The following is a 16,906-nucleotide window of genomic DNA, read 5'->3' as shown; positions in this document are numbered from 1 at the left end:
AGGTTTTGCCTAGAGGGGTTCTCTATGTTTTTGAATCTAATTACCCTGTAAGGTATCTACCATCCTGATTTTACAGGGGGGATTTCTTTATTTCTATTTACTTCTATTTTTATTAAAAGTCGTCTTGTAAGAAAACTGAATGCTTTTTCATTGTTCTCAGATCCAAGGGTTTGGGTCTGTAGTCACCTATGCAAATTGGTGAGGCTTTTTACCAAACCTTGTCCAGGAAGTGGGGTGCAAGGTTTTGGGAAGTATTTTGGGGGGAAAGATGCGTCCAAACAGCTCTTCCCCAGTAACCAGAATTAGTTTGGTGGTGGTAGCGGCCAATCCAAGGACAAAGGGTGGAATATTTTGTACCTTGGGGAAGTTTTGACCTAAGCTGGTAAAGATAAGTTTAGGAGGTTTTTCATGCAGGTCCCCACATCTGTACCCTAGAGTTCAGAGTGGGGGAGGAACCTTGATACTCTACCAAATAATGCATTTTCCAGGGAAAAACAAAAAGGTGTATTTTTTTTCATGTTACCTGTCCCATGCAACTGAGAACCTGAATTTTCTCTTCACAATGTGTATTATAGACTCCTCTGTACCATTTCTAATCAGTGTTGGCTCTAGACACACCCTGAAATTCATTGGCACCTGGGTTATCACCTGGTGGTAAAGTCAACCCCAGCCTGTTTTCAAGTGAAACAGTTGTTTTGTTTGATATTGTTTGGACCACAAGCTACATACTGTCTGTTCAACCTTGGTTGTCACCAGGGTTTTGTTTATTTTTGAGGCTAGATCCTCTGGACTTGGATCATAGGTCTAAGGTCTTGTCTACAATGGCACTTTAGTGCGCTGCCACTTTCTCGCTCACACACCCCTGAGCACTGCAAGTTTCAGTGCTGTAAAATGCCAGTGTAGACAGTGCACCAGCACCGTTAGCTATTCCTCTTGTGGAGGTGGTTTTTTTTTTTATAGCGCTGTGAGAGCTCTCTCCCAGCGCTATGCCGTGACTACCCAGCCATGTTAAAGTGCTGCTGCGGCCAGCGCTTTAACATTGCTAGCGAAGACATGCCCTACGCGACTAGTCTCAGCCTGTGTAGCTACCAGCAGCTTCAAGCAACTGTTGGATTCCAAGAAATCTCAACCTGTGTCGGGGTCGGACTCAGCTACTGTAGCTCCCTCAGTCGAGCCTCTGAGGCTACATGCCCAAACTGAGGGGCATGTGGTCAGATCCCACTGCCCTGGTTCCAAAAGAGAGGTCAAAAGAAGTGCCCATACTTTGTGCCTCCTAGCTATCCAACCCTGACAGAACCCTTGTGGCTGCAGGACTGGGGCTGGTTCTGACTTCCACTTCTGGATCCAGGAAAATGGAATAGCTCAGTGTGTCAAATTCTGGGCCACCAGAGCCTTTGGTTGTGGTGCCAAGAAAAAGAGGCATAGAGACAAAACAGCTCGTGTTACCAGTGCTGGTTCCTGTGCATCAGAACTGTCAGATCTGCCTGATTCCGACAAGACTGCTATGGTTCTGAAGCAGAGCTTTGTTCCGTCTTTGGTAGTAAGGGATTTGGATCTGATGTTGGCTCCTGGGTCAGCCCTGGCTACATCCTCGTTTCCAGAGAGCTCTGGCACTGTGACAGCCCAGGTTCACCTGCCAGCTCTAGTTGCTTCTTCAGTTCCGAGTGGGGGAAACTGGTTCCTCAGTTCCAAGTCGTCCAGGTGGTCTTGCTCGTTCCCTGTTAAGCAGAGGAGTCCAGAAGAGGCTGTGGGTCTTCATCTGGCTCACACTTTCCTTCCTCCTCCTAAGACCCTGCAGAGTCTCCGCAAAGAGCTGAATCTCTATTCTTCCCTTTGAATCCATTGTTACCACCACTGTATTCTATATCGGATCTGGACCTGGATCCTTACCAGGAGGAAGATAAAAGAAGAATACAGAGACCTGTAGTTTTCTTTGTGCCACTCCTATGGTTGTCCTCCAGCAGGCATATTCCTGAACCCTAGTTGCTGGGGACCCTCGCAATCATGGGGCCTGTGGTCTTACTGGAGGCCACCTTAGGAGCCTTTCAGTTACTCTCCAAGTGATTTAAGTGGTAATGTTTTGTCTGTTAAAGATTTGGCAGTCTAGAGATCTTCTGATTTAACTCCTACAGATCTGTTGACATTACTGACAGTGATGCCTAAAACCATATCTGAGGAACAAGATGAGGAGATAGGTCCTATCTTTGATCAGGCGCATCTGGAAATGAACTGAGCTCAATTTATCACCAGATGAACATGTGGGGGGTTGCTTCAGCCTTCTCCCTTTCCAGGGACGCTACTCAGTTCCACAACTTTGTGGATCATCATCTTCCAGTGCCTGCGGAAGAGATTCTTGCCTGGGGCTTGATATGCTTAGGATCCACCAATGTCCCACCCAGAGAGTAAAACTTTTCCTGGGTCTTAGGGCAGCCATTACATAAGTGACTCTGTTTGTCCATCTAAGAATGACACCTTTATAGCACTGGTTGTCTCAGGTTTATAGGCCAAGTTGGGACAGCCTTCAGGTATTGATCACCATGCCGCAGAATATCATAGTCTCCCTAGACTTGTAGTCAGTCAGAATGGATGTGCTCAGGGATGTACAGTTCAGTTATCTGGGTCCATCCTGGACAGTGAGTTCAAATGTGTCAGTCATGGGTTGGAGAGCGCATCTGAATCATTTGACAGTTTGAGATCACTGGTCCTCTCAGGAGCGATCCCTGCATATCAGTGTTTTGGAATTAAGAGCTGTTCATCTGGCTCTGAGGTCATTCCTTTCTCCCACCTGCAAGAGAGGGTTGTACAGGTAGTGACAGACAATACATTAGTGATTGTCGTACATCAACAAGCAAGGAGGTGCCCATTCCACTCTTCTGTGCACAGAGGCCATACGTTTATGGGATTGGTGTATTTGTCAACACTTTGCATCTAGCAGGGCAAAACAATATAGTCATGGACCATCTCAACAGAGACAGTGCTTGGATGCATGAATGGTCCCTAAGGGATCAGTTGGTTTAGACTAAATTAGTCAACTGGGGTCCACGGAGGTGGACCTGTTTGCAGTGAGGGTCAACAGGAAGTGTCGCCTCTTCTGTTATAGAGAAGGTAGGGACAGTCAGTCCTTATTGGATGCTTTCCTTTTGCACTGGGGGAAGGGCTTGATATATGCATTCCCCCCCCCCCCCACCACCACCTTCCCGTTCATTCAGATAGTGGTAAGGAAGAGGTTCAGGATAAGTCAAGGATGATGCTCATTGCCTTGGCTTAGCCATGTTAGTGGTAAACCACCGATCTCCTTTAGCTGTCTGGTGGAGTCTTCATGCATCTGTCCCCAGATGTCCTGTTCCAGCAGGAGGGCAGGTTCTTTTATCTGGATCCACAATCTCTTCACCTGGTGGCACGGCTGAGTAGTCATGTTCTTCATCTGTGTAGGATCTAGTAATTAAATTGCAAGAACAGTCTACCAGAACTGTTACCATCTAAAGTGGTTCTGATTTCAGATTTGGATGAAGGGGTGGTCTGATTCTCCTGTATCTGGTTCCATTCCTTGTGTTCTGGAATACCTCACGTACTTAGAAAATCAGGGGTTATCCCCATCATCATTAAAGATTCACTTGGCAGCCATCTCTGCATACCGCTGTCTAACTGACTGTAGATCACTGTTTGCTCATTGTTTAGTTAAAACATCTATATGAAAGGTTTATCAAACGTGTATTCCTTCGTTAGGGATCCCCTTACTTCTTGGGATCACAATATGATGTTGGCAAAATAGCCCTTTGAACCCTTGGCTGAGTGTTCTGTTCCATTTAACTATTAAGATAGCTTTCATTATTGCCATCACATCAGCCAGGAGAGTGAGTGAATGATGCCCACCTTTCATTTCTTTTCATACAGACAAGGTATTTCTCAGACCTGATCTCAGATTTTTACCTAAGGTAGTGTCTGATTTCCACATCAATCAAACCATTCATTTGCCTTTTTTTCTTCCTCTAAGCCTCACTCTAATAAGGAGGAATCAGTTCTACACACTTTGGATGTTAGAAGGGCTCTTGCCTATTCCTTGGAGAAAACTAAAAGTATTTGTAAATTACCTATATTGTTTTTCTTATGCCAAGAACCACAAAGAATATATGGTTTCTTCCTAGACTCTTTCTCAGTGGATTAAACAACATGTCGCTGAGTGCTCCATGCTAGTGAAAATCCCTTTACTTGCTGCAATTCAACCACATAAGAGCTCTGGTGGCTACTTCCTTTGCCTGTCTTAGGCAAGTGCCGGTTGCTGAAATATTCAAGGCTGCAACATACTTTCACCAAGCACTATGATCTGGACTTCTAGGGTGGACACCAGATTCGGTAAGGCAGTGCTTTAGTCTCTATTCAGCTAGGACTCTGTCCCCACCTCCAGGTTAGTTTTCAGCACTTCTTATCAGTCTATCAAGGTAACCTTCATTTCTTTGAGATGGGTCTGCATATTCACACTTCCCATCTGCCTTCCTCTCTCTATCAAAGTCCTTGTCATTCTGTGTCTTTGGCTTTGCAGTGAACGGATCTGGGGTGGTGAGAATGCGCCACCCTTTTTATAGCATCACCCTTGGTAAGCTGTAGTGGTGAGGGGAGGGGTGAGATGGGGGTGTGGGAACACTCTAGCTGACTGCTAGAAGAGCTTTTTACCATAAGGCTCCCCAAGGTTGGCTCAGTACCCATAAGTGAATATGCAGAGCCATCTCCAAGCTCTCTAGTTACAGGTAAGTAACCTTTATTTATTTGAGTCAGTGACCCATCTGGAGATGAGACATTTTACAATTTCCATTCTGAGAACTTTCCTGCAACCCACAGAAACCTCCAAGCGACTGGACACTTAACTTCTTATTGCAAATAAAGGAACCTTGTAAAGGAATCATGTCACACACATAAAATAAACCTTTGCAAAACCCTGGTGGTTTGAAAGAGTCATTTCTCTGACATTCTTTCCTCCAGTAATCTGGGTTGTATGCTACAGTGAGGTTTCTAATGGGTTTGCAGTCTCATCAACATAGTGCATGCTGGTGCTTCTTGTAGAGCAAAAATTATGGAGTCATGATTTTGGGGTTGCTGAAAGGTGGACGAATAAGCTACGTTCAGAGTGCTTGTCCTTGACTGGCTGGGTATTCTTCACATAATCTTACAACAAGTTTAATTATTCTTCAGTATTCTGCATTTACAGTCCACCCTTTAAAAAACACTAGTTTTTAGAAGCAATTTGCTTTCATATTGTATATTATATTTTCTATAGTTCTTCCCACTGTTTTTCAATGAAAGCAATTTCTTTGTTTGCTTTTCATTTACTTCTGTTTGTTCTGCATCTGAAGTTGTTATATTATGTTTTTGACACAATTTGTGCATCACATTATATTCAGACATTTATTAATAATACTTTAATATGGAGAATTTCATATATTTATAAGACTAACATACTATGCCATGTACTGCAAACGATCATGCTATTGGAAGTCATATTTACAATTTACCTGTATTTCATTGGGTACCCATTTACATAGTGTTGCCTTACAGCGTAACATTTTACATTTCTTTGTACAGTAGAGCAAGCATAGTGCATTTTAAAATCTTATGTCATCTACGGTCTTTTAACAGGTTTGTCCTGAAATATTCTGGTACAGAAAATGGTCACTGGCCCATTTTAGAGGTATAAAAAATTGGGTATCGAGTGATTTTTAGAGGAAATTATACCCAAGACATAAATAGAAATAAATACTTTGATATATTTCCTTGTGGTCTGTTGTTGTGGTTTTTTTTTCTTTTAGTCAATTTATAATAAATACAAAAAAGTTTGAACGTTTCCACATTGGATCCCTTTTAAAAGATACATTCTGAAGGTCCATCAGTTCATTCAGGTTTAGTAGCAAATTTATTTGTGCTTCTTAAAAGCCATGAATTCTTACTGTGCACTTTGCATTTACAATATATTGTGTGTCTAACAATTATCTGAATGCATGAAAAGTTCAGCATGATTTTTTATTCTTCACATTTGGTACATGTAGTACTGTAAAACTTAGAATGAAAACCAAAAAGAAAAGTTCACAATTTAGGATAGAAAAAAACAGAGATTAGATGATTAATGTCAAAGGCAGTATTGAAAGGTGCAGATCTCCTAGTATTTTAATACTTAGATGGATAATTATTATATCCTTGTATATCCTGCAATCTGATTGGGAGAAACATGGTCCTTAACAGGTAACCCCCCAAATTTTTTAATCATGATCTCATTTTTAGCCAGTCAGATCCTTTCCATTCCAAGCACATTTACCTTGCCCATAGACAGAGAGCTAGACATCTGGCCATGTGATTTTCAAGATAATTATTGTTAGCCACTGCTACCAAGGTAAGCCCCAGGTGAAAGCCTACGGAAGGACTTGTTGAAGCAAAGTACAATGAGGAACATAGAAGGGATATCCCAGACTTACTTTCTCTTCTGAGTTAACTATAAGAAGGTTTTTAATACTGACTATGGGACAACTCCCATGGTAATGGTTGTAGAGGACTTTTACCCTACCCTGGCTGCTGTAGAAAACTGATATGACCTGAGGTCTAGTTCTCAATGTCTATGAAGTTGCCATGACTATCATTTTTTGCTGTGAAGGAAAGAATGTTCCATTTTCAGAGACTGTCATTGGAGTACTGTATACAATTTCTGAAACACTTTGTTTTCCAACAGATTTATGCTGTCGTAATCCATTTTTTGAGCATATCGTTCCAATGGCAATAATGGCTCACTTGTTGGCCTTATATGAAGAAATAACTAAAATGTTAAGGGTTGTCTACTTGGCTGTGTTGCCTTAATTCCTCTTATGAGTCTTTATCTTTAAAGACCAAGAAGTGGGTCACAGTTGCTTATGTTATTACTTGTCACTCATTTTGCATCCTGCATGTAGTTTTTCTTAAGAACTGGTGGTGCTTTAAGTTTTGTGAAAGTTTGTTCCTATTGTTTTGTGTGACGATTCAACAGTACTGTCAGTTTCTTTAGAGATAATTATTTGACCTTTAAAATTTAGTGTTAAAACTAATTTCCCTTTTGGATTCTTAATCTCTTCTTAAAATCCATTGCTCAGAACTGAAAAGTTTTCAGAAAAGAAACAGAAATCCATATTCATTGTTTTGTATTAATTTGATCCTTTTATATCCTCTGCAGCAAAAAGCTAGCAATTACTTGCCAGAGTTATCTTTCTGTTGGATATCAGCCTGTAATGCACTTTCATAAAAAAGACCTTGAATTGCAAGTTAGCTACATTGGCTTGCACTACACTTAAAAGTCAGGAAAAAAGCTTTCTTTGCCAAATGTAAAAACATCAAAATTAAGTTTCGGTGATTCATACAAATTGCTTTGTAGCATTATAATTTACTGGATTGGCAAACAGCAAAATCTGATGGCTCCAACTGTTTTTCCTACCAAGATTATAGGCCCCCATTCAGCAAAGTATTTAAGCATGTGCTTAATTGCTTTGCTTTATTGGGACCATATAAAATACCAAAGTTAGAGATTGTGGTCAAGACTTTCCCTCTTCCTTGCATTGATCTTCCTCTGTGAGAGTTCTCCCAAAACTACAGAGGAAGACCACTGTATATTATTCCACATGAGTGCTTTGCCAACTGCATCTGCTGTGGAGTAATTAATGTAACTGTGTGCGATTCTGGCCAGTTCCACTCAGCAGGTGAAAGTGCAGGTAAATCAGTTCTCTGTAAGAGTACTCACGAAAGTTCCCCTAGGGCTGCTTGAACTGGTGGATCTGCCAACATTAGGTGGTTTAAACAAGAGTTCATTATCCTTCTAATCCATAGAGTGTAACATTTGCTCAGATCTGGCCAATATCTTGGCTCTGACAGTGGACAATATCAGGTGCTTCAAAAGACCGTATAAGTGTGCAGTTTTGAAATACCCTGTCCATAAATAAAGTTTCTTCTAACTCCTTCAGTTAGAAGTTGGTTTATGCTCTAAAATATTAGGGTGTGAATCCTTTCTAAAACAATGGAAAGTTTAAAAAAAAATTCCTTGACGGTGATCCTTTTTAAAATGTAATTACAATTGTGGTTAATGAACATGATATATACTCTAAATATCTAGGGAAAGTAAAATAGTGGACACTAATCCTTGTTACTCTAGGTGCCCATTTTTGTATTGTTTAATTCATGTTTGGCTTAGAGGGACACACCAACTGTTCCATAAGATTCTCTGAATGATCTAATTTATTATGGAAAAGTTAACTGTTTAGTTTTGTTTTCTGCAGAAAATATTACAACTGCTACCTGAGAGGATATTTTATCGATGGCATTTCCACAGTATAGGTAAGAAGAAACACTTTTAAAAAAATATTTTAGTAGCAGCTTAAAATAAGATTCCTTTTTCACACTACTGATTTCCCACCCCTCCCCTCATATTTAGCTTGATCATGCAAGAACTCTAACTGGCTCATTTTCAACTTTCCTTGTTGTATTTCTTTTATCCCAAAGTAAAGAAAAATAACAAACCGTAAGCTTGTGTTTCGTTCCCTCACTTTTCAATCTGTTAGTCTGTTTTGCAAGTGTTTGGAGTGTAAACCTTGATTTGCTGATGTTGGGGTGCCACTCCTGTAACCACTATGCCACTGTGATGTTTTGGGGATTACCCAAACCAGTAAGGGGTTTAGTCACCATCTGCTCTGTTACCTTGGGTGCCTTTATGCTGTGCAGCTTTCATTCAGATCCCCTGATGCCCGTAGTTTGTCCACAAGCACAAGGTCTCACCCTGGCTTCCACCAGCTTAGTTACTCTTTGCAGAGTACGACCAACAACCCTTCCAGTCCCAAGTCTCCCCAAATCCATCCACCCTGCGTTCTTAGGTACTGAACACTTGGACTTTTATCCTCTGCTTTGTCTCCCCCAAAAGTGTGAAACCAGCCCTCCCTTCCCCTCCCCACCCCCCCAGCTTACTTTGGTGCACACACTAGACAGTTTGCATGCCAGAGACCTGCTTGGGGTAAAAATAAACAAAAGGCTTATTAAATTTAAAAAATCACAGATTCAAAGATAAAATAGTATGGAATAGCAAACATATACAAGTTACACAGCAAATAAACATAAAGATAATAAACATAAATTAAATTAGATAAACTCCCTTCTCTAATGCAATTTACCCATAGTCTCTGAACAGTTTCCCAAAGTACCCCCTGCTATAGATCAGATCTAGTGCTTCAGTGACAGCACACACTAAGTGATTGTCACTTAGTTTCTCTATGAAAACAATAATTTAATGCCTCCATTTAAAAAGCCTTCCTCCTCCCCTTTTTTCCCCTCTCTTTCTGTGGTGATTCATGTTTGTTCAGAGTGGGGGAAATTCCTTCTTAAGCTGATAGACAGGAAGTCTCTCAGTGTTTTCCCATTAATTTCAATGGACGACTGTTTTTCTTTTCCTGGGTAGTACAATGGTGGGTGTTGGAGCTAGACTCCTCTGGTTAGGAAGGCAGCCCCTCCTCAGCCTGACAACACTACAGATTGTGAGCACACTTTTGCTGTATTCATGAATACATAAATTCATAACCACAGTCTATATACATATCTCAAATGAACATCAAGTTCAGAACATTACATGCTTTATAAAAGACCTTACTCAACCTATTTTTATAGTATAGTAACACTGTATACAATCAATTGATTCAACTGCTTATTCTTTGGGGTTCAGCCCCCCTCTTCTCCCTGGGGGTGCCTGAACCTTGATTGTCACAGCAGTATTAAAATGCGTGTGTAAAATATGGTTGTTTACCATTATAAACTTTCTATTAGTATAAATATAAGCTGGTTAGTAATGCCATTTTCAAGGGCATCTTTGTCATCATAAAAATTCCAGTGGGGCTACTGTCCTCCTGCATAAATTGCCCTGAAGATCCCCACGGAAGGAAGTGCACATTATGCCCAATGAACCACAGAACCATTTAGTAGTGGTAGAAAAGTGCATAGGAAGAACTTCAATACCAGCCCCAGAACTAAAAATTCTTGAACTTTCAGCTCTTAAAGGCTCCATTCAGCTACAGTCCTCAATTTCTTTTTCTCTCCCTGCTAAAGCAGTCACAAAACCCTTCAGCTACGTCCCCTGCTTTATTTTAAATTTATTTATTTAATTTTTTTTTTTTTTTTTTGGTATTTGGCTGCTTAGTTTCTTCTTTTGCCGCAAGGGTTATTATATAGTTGTAGCTTTTCTTCCAGGGATTTTTTCCTCCCAATTAGTACAAATCCTGGGCACCACAAAAAGAGTGAATTACAAGGCTCATGTCTTCAGCATTTGTATTTAGTAGAGTGATAAAAGCAGGAAAATGCCAGCCAGAAGTTCTGAGTTCTACACCTGACTCTGTTGCTGACTTGTGGAGCCTTGGGCAGATTTATTAACCTCTCTGTGCCTATTTTCCCATCTGTAAAATGGGAATAATACTTAGGCATTCTTTTGCAGAGTTCTTTGAGATTCTTGGATGAAAAGTAGTACGGTGTCTGTGACCTAATCACTGAAAGGCAAAAGGTAGCACACAAGGTGACGCACTCTGAGGTAGTTTCGATCCATAAACCGATTAATGGATTAGGATGACAAATAAATAGAGAACTTTCATCTGTGCTTAGAGTAGAATCTAGCTCCAGTATGTTTTGTTGTTTATATGAAAACCTATCCATTTTCTTCACACCAATACTTGAAATTTCAAAACGATAAGTTGCCCTTTTCAGCGTGCATAAACTGAGAAATATGGAAATTAATTTGCCATTATCTTTTTGAAACTTCATGTCCCTGGGATGAGCAGATCTGAAAAATCTTTAACTCCTTGCACAACATCATGTTCTTGAAAAAATAGAATGGAGATTACAATATGAGAGAAGGTTTTGCTGTATTTTGTGGCACAATAGCATTCATGACATCAGAGTGTCATACCTGTTTTGCAAGCTAGGAGTATTGTGGCACAAACTATGTGGCATACCACATCTGAAAAAAAAGTAACATGCCTTTTGTTGGATAGAAGGATGGGGGCAGGAGCAGGGAGAGGGTCTGAGGGAAGAGTTGGATAAGAGGGGTGAGGGAGAGGGCAGGAGCAGGGGGAGGAGGAACTGGATTGAGGGGACAGGAGACAGGATGATTTTGGGGTAGCAATCAGATAAGAGGAAGGAGGTAAGGAGCAGGGGTGGAGCAGATAAGTACAGAGGGGAACAGCCACAAACAGGTTGGGGGCACAGAGGCAGAAGGATCTGTAAACCACTTGAGAACGTTCCCCTATAGAACCTGGAATTATGCCCAACCCTGTCTGAAGTTTCCTTTGCTGTTATCAACCAGCTGTGAAACCCACAGACAAAGTGTGTCTCATCCCCACTAGTGCCTGAGCAACATAAAGGATAACAGCCTATTACTGCTACCAGTTATTCTGTTAGATCAAGTGGGAAGTCCGTGCTGTGCATCCGAAGATCCAGACCTTGCTGATGACCCCAAGGGTGGCAGGGGAGTGTCAGTATGCCTCCACATGATGGTGTTTTAAGGTTTTTTAGTTAAGGAAATTACATTTTTGAAAACTACATTAAAAGAACGTTAAGGTTGCAAATCCTAACTTTCGAAAGTTAGGAAATGCCAGAATTAAGGTGGCCTGTGAAATCTTAATTCAGCTCCTGTGTGCTTATGCATTATGATAGCCTTAATACATGAACACATAATATGCTTTCCATTGGACCCCTGTCTCGTTCAATGAATAGGTAGTTAGTTATTCAATATTGCTTTTTATCCTCCTTATTTGTTGCCTGGGCCTGGGTCTTATTTAACACAGGAAATTCAAACCCTCCACTGAATACAAAATTATTCATTTCCACCTTGACATGTTGGGTGGTCTCACCGTAGTATCCAAGTGCTTCACAAGCATTAATGAATTAATCTTCACAATGCCCCTGTGAGATAGGGTGGTAGTGTTGTCCCCGTTTTACAGTTGGGTAACTGAGGCACAGAGAGATAAGGCCAAAATTGTCAATTGTCACTAATTTTGGATGCCCTATGTGAGACACCTACAGCCTGACTTTTCAGAGTACTTAGTTATAGCACTTAATATGTTGAAAGCACAGCTATAATGACCTTCAGTTAAAGTTGTGTATGCCCAGCACTTAAGAATATCTGGCCCCAGGTATCTTATGTGGGCACCCACAGAATGAAAAACTGTGGCAGAGGCAGGGATAAAATTCCATTATCCAGGACAGCGTTTAACAACCTCAACCCTTAGAACATCCTATTTTTCCTTGCCTTGTTCCACTACACACCTTCCAACTTCTGCAACAAATAAGGAAAGGGTCCTTACAATCAACAGCTTCATATTTTACAACCTTGATTAATTCCCAGAGCACTCTCCATCCCTTGCACAGAATGAGGCTGGGGTCTTGTGAAAAAATTGTGTGTGGTCATGCAATTAAAGACTGTATCATTATGCGCATGCACAAAGAAGCCAAATTAAGATATCATAGGCAAACCTAATTCAGGCATTTTCTGATATTTGAGTGCTTGACTTTGCAACCTTAATGTTCTTTTAATATAGTTTGTTTAGTTAATAAACATAAAGATATAGCACAATATGGCTAACAAGCTAATCTTATTCTCTTGTGTACTGTGGAAAAGTCAATAATAAAATGAGGCAGAAATAATTTTTCTGACTAAATTTCACAGCTTGAAGGGACAAGCTTTTCTCAGCTAGTTCAGGGCTCTAAACAGCAATATTTGTAAGCTAATCATTGTGTCTTGTGTTAATGCTTGAGAACCAGAAAGCAAAACTGATCATTGTTGTTTCATTGACCTGGATGAATTCACAAGAGAGTAAAGAGAAACCATAAATACTGAAAAGTAAACTAAATTTTCAAAGTTCTTTAAGTGTTAATAATCTAACTTGTTTGTGACAACGGAAGGAAACTTTAACATATATATTTTAACCTGATGGTGTCCCTACAAATTAATTTGAATATGTTAGACTTATTACTGCTTTGAAAATGAAAAGCTATACTTCTGATTAGCACTAAAGCAGTCAGAACATTTACTGTTCTGTTTATTGGCTATAATTTGGACACATGGCACATTTTTAAAGCAGTATTCTTTATTTGGGATTTCAACACTGATTTTGCTGTTTAATCAACCAGTGTGTTTTCTAGCTGAGCAATGAATTTGTGATGGCAGCAGAAATAATGGGTGGAAATGAAAGGTCAAGGAAAGGGCTGTTGTCAAATTTCCAGTTAGCACATACAAAAATAAAAGGAGACATCTGCTTGAACTACTTCATTATAATTTCCTGTAAATTTGAACAGCATAAATTGGGCTTTACTCAGGGATTTAGGAACTGTTGTATTGTTTTGATTTCAGTCAAAAAGTCATAATTGAAGAAATTTTTAGCCAGCCTCAATTAATGGGCAAGTAAACTTGATGGCACGTTGATTTGTGCATGCACATTTGTGTACAAATAGTATTTGCACATGCAAATGGTTTGCTTTGACAAACAGTTACTTAACGTTAATGCTCACTAACACATTAAAGATGCAAATGTATTAGTGCACTAGGTTTACTATTGTGTTGCAAAATGGTTAAATGTTCAGTAGGACATGGAGTACCATGTTTAACTAATGCATTTAATAACAAGCAATGGATATGTTACTTCTCCACCTGAGAGAATATTATTTTTGAGGGTTCAGCTGATGATATTCCACACTTTCAGATTTGCTCTGATATTTAGCAAAGTATTTTATGTTAGTTGACTGGCATTTTCAAGGATGTCTAATTTTGGTTCACACAGTCTTATTTGAAAACAGTTTTTAGTCTTTGTTCTCTTAGTTGTTTGTACATCTGCAGGCCTCCTAGTGTGTGTATATATATATATATTTTTTTTTTCTCACCAATTGTTGTCAGTATTAGTTCTTTTACTGTTCCCATGCTTCTCCCTTCCCCAAATGTCAAAACCATTATTATCAGTTTTCCAGTCAGTATACCATAATGTGAACTATGGGCAAGAAACGTTAATACAATAGTTAAAAAAAATATAAAATTATAAATTTAATGGGTCAAAGTAACCAGTTGTCCACTAGTAATATTTTTTAAATGAGAGGAATATGAGTAAAACAAAGTAGACTTCAGATACATTAAATTAAATTTTTTTCCATCTTTCTATTCAACAGAACATATAGTGTTAGCTATAACATTGCTAATTCCTCACAGGTATTTATTTCTTAAATGAACACATTGCAGTAGTAATATTGTTTAGCAGTATTAAAACGGTCTGTTGTGGTAAAAATGCATTTTTGACAAAAGCAGACCGCTTTAATAATTGTAATGTATTTTCCCATTTCATTTTTCTAATTTCAGGGTCAGTTTTGAAGAAGCTTTTGCACACTGGAAACTCTATTAAGGTATTTCCCTTAGATGACATATTAGTGTTTCTTGCTACTTTTAATTCCAGAGCTACCGGAGGTGTTTGGCCTCTGGTTCAAGGCAGAGCAGCTTCAGCACTGCTCTAACTTATGGTGGCAATATTGGCTTCTGAGCGACGATTACATTGGCTGGATATTGGCAGAATGCAGCAGTATTCCTAAATATGCCTCCAGCACACCCTCAGTGCTGCCTCTTAATATAGTTGGAGCGCTCACTGGAGAGTGATAAGAATGAAGGTGCTTATCTTACTATTTTTGAAAAAGCGTTTTTTATTTTCTTTAAATATTCAGTATTTTTACTGCATTTTCCTGTTTATATCAATGTACCTTTCTACTTTCTTCTTCTTTTAGATAAGACGTGAAGGAATCCGACTGTTTCTTCTTTGGCTTCAAGCACTTCAGACAAACTCCACAGAGGAGCAAATGTTAATTTTTGCATGCCTAGTGCCTGGTTTTCCAGCGATCATGTCATCAAGAGGTCCCTGTACACTGGATACACTCATTAGCCCTACTCCTAATTTGCCTGATGGTAAGTAAAATCATCAGAATTAAAGTGCTGAATATATAGCCCTTTCTGGTCGCTAATTCATAGAATTGCAGATGTTGCTAATAGGGGAAAATATCTAATAGATCATACTATCTGTCTCTGTAAATCAGTGAACCAGAGACATGTCATATTGAGATTAGTAATCTATTAAAATATTTTCATAGCACTGTATCCCTCTAGTCCTGTAGTTTCAGAGTGCAGAACATTTTTATGTTACTTAGTGTTAAAGATATAGAAAAGAAGTCACCAGATCTTTTTGCACTGCTTTGCTACTTCCCGCTGGTCACTGAGTGCAAGTATATCTAGACAGTTCTTTTCAGTATAAAATTTAAAAAAACTTAAATACTATATAGCCAATGCTTATATTTAGGTGAAAATTGCTTTCTAGATGTTTATAGGTAGAAAACGAATCCCAAATTCTACTTCATATATAGTCAGTGTGGATCTCCATATTTGAGGTCCACCATGAGCACCTCCCCCTCTCCCCCTCAGAGATGGAAAGGCTGTTTGTGTTAGCAAGGGAAAGAAAATCCTTGGGGCCCTTTAAGGATTGCTCACCCTTCCTCTCTCCTTGTGGACATTTAGTCTCCTTGTGGGTTTGGGAGGGATTTTCGTGAACTGGCTAGATTGAAGGATGCAGTGGCAGCCTATAGGTTTCTGTGCATTAGAGGGGAGGTCTTATTGGTCCTTGCTCATCCCCAGGATGCCATTCTACATGTGGGGTATCGGGTTTCTATGTCATGGTGTGGACATCACACTAAGTGCTTTTTGGGTCTGGGAAGGAATTTTTCTCACTAGTGGATTGGCTGGGTAGTGTGGGTTTTTCCACTCCCTCTATCAGCAGTCCAGTGACCTGGTGGGTAGGTTAGGTTGTAAAGTGTTCATGTTGTCACAACTTGGCAGGTGTCCAGTGCAGGTACTTGTTCAGTAGGGGGTCAAATTCCCTGATCAACTGAAACTTAAATCAAGATTAGGGGAGGGTATCCCTTAAACAAAGAGGGGAAAAGGACTGGGAGTTCTGGTGACTGTTACAGTAAGGGGCTCCACCCCCCTTTTCTGCATGTCTTCAGCCTATCATATGAAAGGAAGGCAGTTAGGGTTCCAGTGCAAATGGCTAATTTACCCATGTGTCTGAAAGGTGCCAATCACAAGCATCTAAATATATGTACAAAATTTAAAAAATACCAATTAAGAAAACGATACAATGACTCATTGCTAACAAAGAGTCTTCTCAGCCATCTGGCCCAATTCTCTCTCTCCAGATAAAGCCCAGGAAAACAGATGAGTCTTGCAGCATCCCTGAAGCTCTTCAAATCTGGACTCTTGCAGACCAGACAGGGCAGCAAATTCCAGAGTTTTCATTTAAGGACAAATAGATTGATCCTAACTATTCAAGTGTAAATGCAAGAATCATCTCTTTGCTAAGGTCTTTCCACCGGAGGAGTCCACAGGGTGTAAAGGGAAAAGTGTAGCAGGCAAGAAAAAACGGTGGGTTTGGGAGAGAAGGAACAGGAGAAGGAAAACTTAAAAAATGCATAGTATAAAAGGGAGGGGGGCATCTGTGGGAATGTTACCTTTTGGGAAAGCTCAGTGTCATTCTTAATTGTTACATTAGAATCTTTACTGATATACTTCAGTTAGATATCAGGGACTATTGATTCCATACACATCCTCTCACTGATCTGAACATTTGGACGCAAAGGCGTATAAGAGACTGTGGTTCCAACCATCGTTAGTTAATCCCTTCCTTCTATTCTTTTTTCACTTGTTGGCAATCTTGCTCTCTGTAAAGAGCTAATATGTCTAGTGTTGTCAAGTCTTTTCATATATTCTGTAGTAAGCTCCCTCGATTCTGTGGCACGCCAGTGGAAATTTTCATTATTTGGTGGCAACTGCAGATACATTTTAAAAACAGAGGTT

The 16,906-nt window shown here is 39.9% G+C and overlaps 1 protein-coding gene across 2 annotated transcripts in view; it reads left to right on the top strand.

Moving 5' to 3' along the window:
* Window positions 1-16,906, top strand: part of RALGAPA2 (Ral GTPase activating protein catalytic subunit alpha 2) — a 304,928-nt gene that overhangs the window by 35,461 nt on the left and 252,561 nt on the right. For both annotated transcript variants that reach the window (XM_077814154.1, XM_077814153.1), the window contains exons 4-6: window positions 8,280-8,337; window positions 14,375-14,418; window positions 14,791-14,968. In XM_077814154.1, the coding sequence (XP_077670280.1) occupies window positions 8,280-8,337; window positions 14,375-14,418; window positions 14,791-14,968 (280 nt within the window). The remainder of the gene's footprint in view (window positions 1-8,279; window positions 8,338-14,374; window positions 14,419-14,790; window positions 14,969-16,906) is intronic.

This window comes from Eretmochelys imbricata, chromosome 3 (assembly GCF_965152235.1).
Source record: "Eretmochelys imbricata isolate rEreImb1 chromosome 3, rEreImb1.hap1, whole genome shotgun sequence".
NCBI classification, from domain to species: Eukaryota; Metazoa; Chordata; order Testudines; family Cheloniidae; genus Eretmochelys; species Eretmochelys imbricata.
This window is presented reverse-complemented; position numbering and strand designations above follow the sequence as displayed.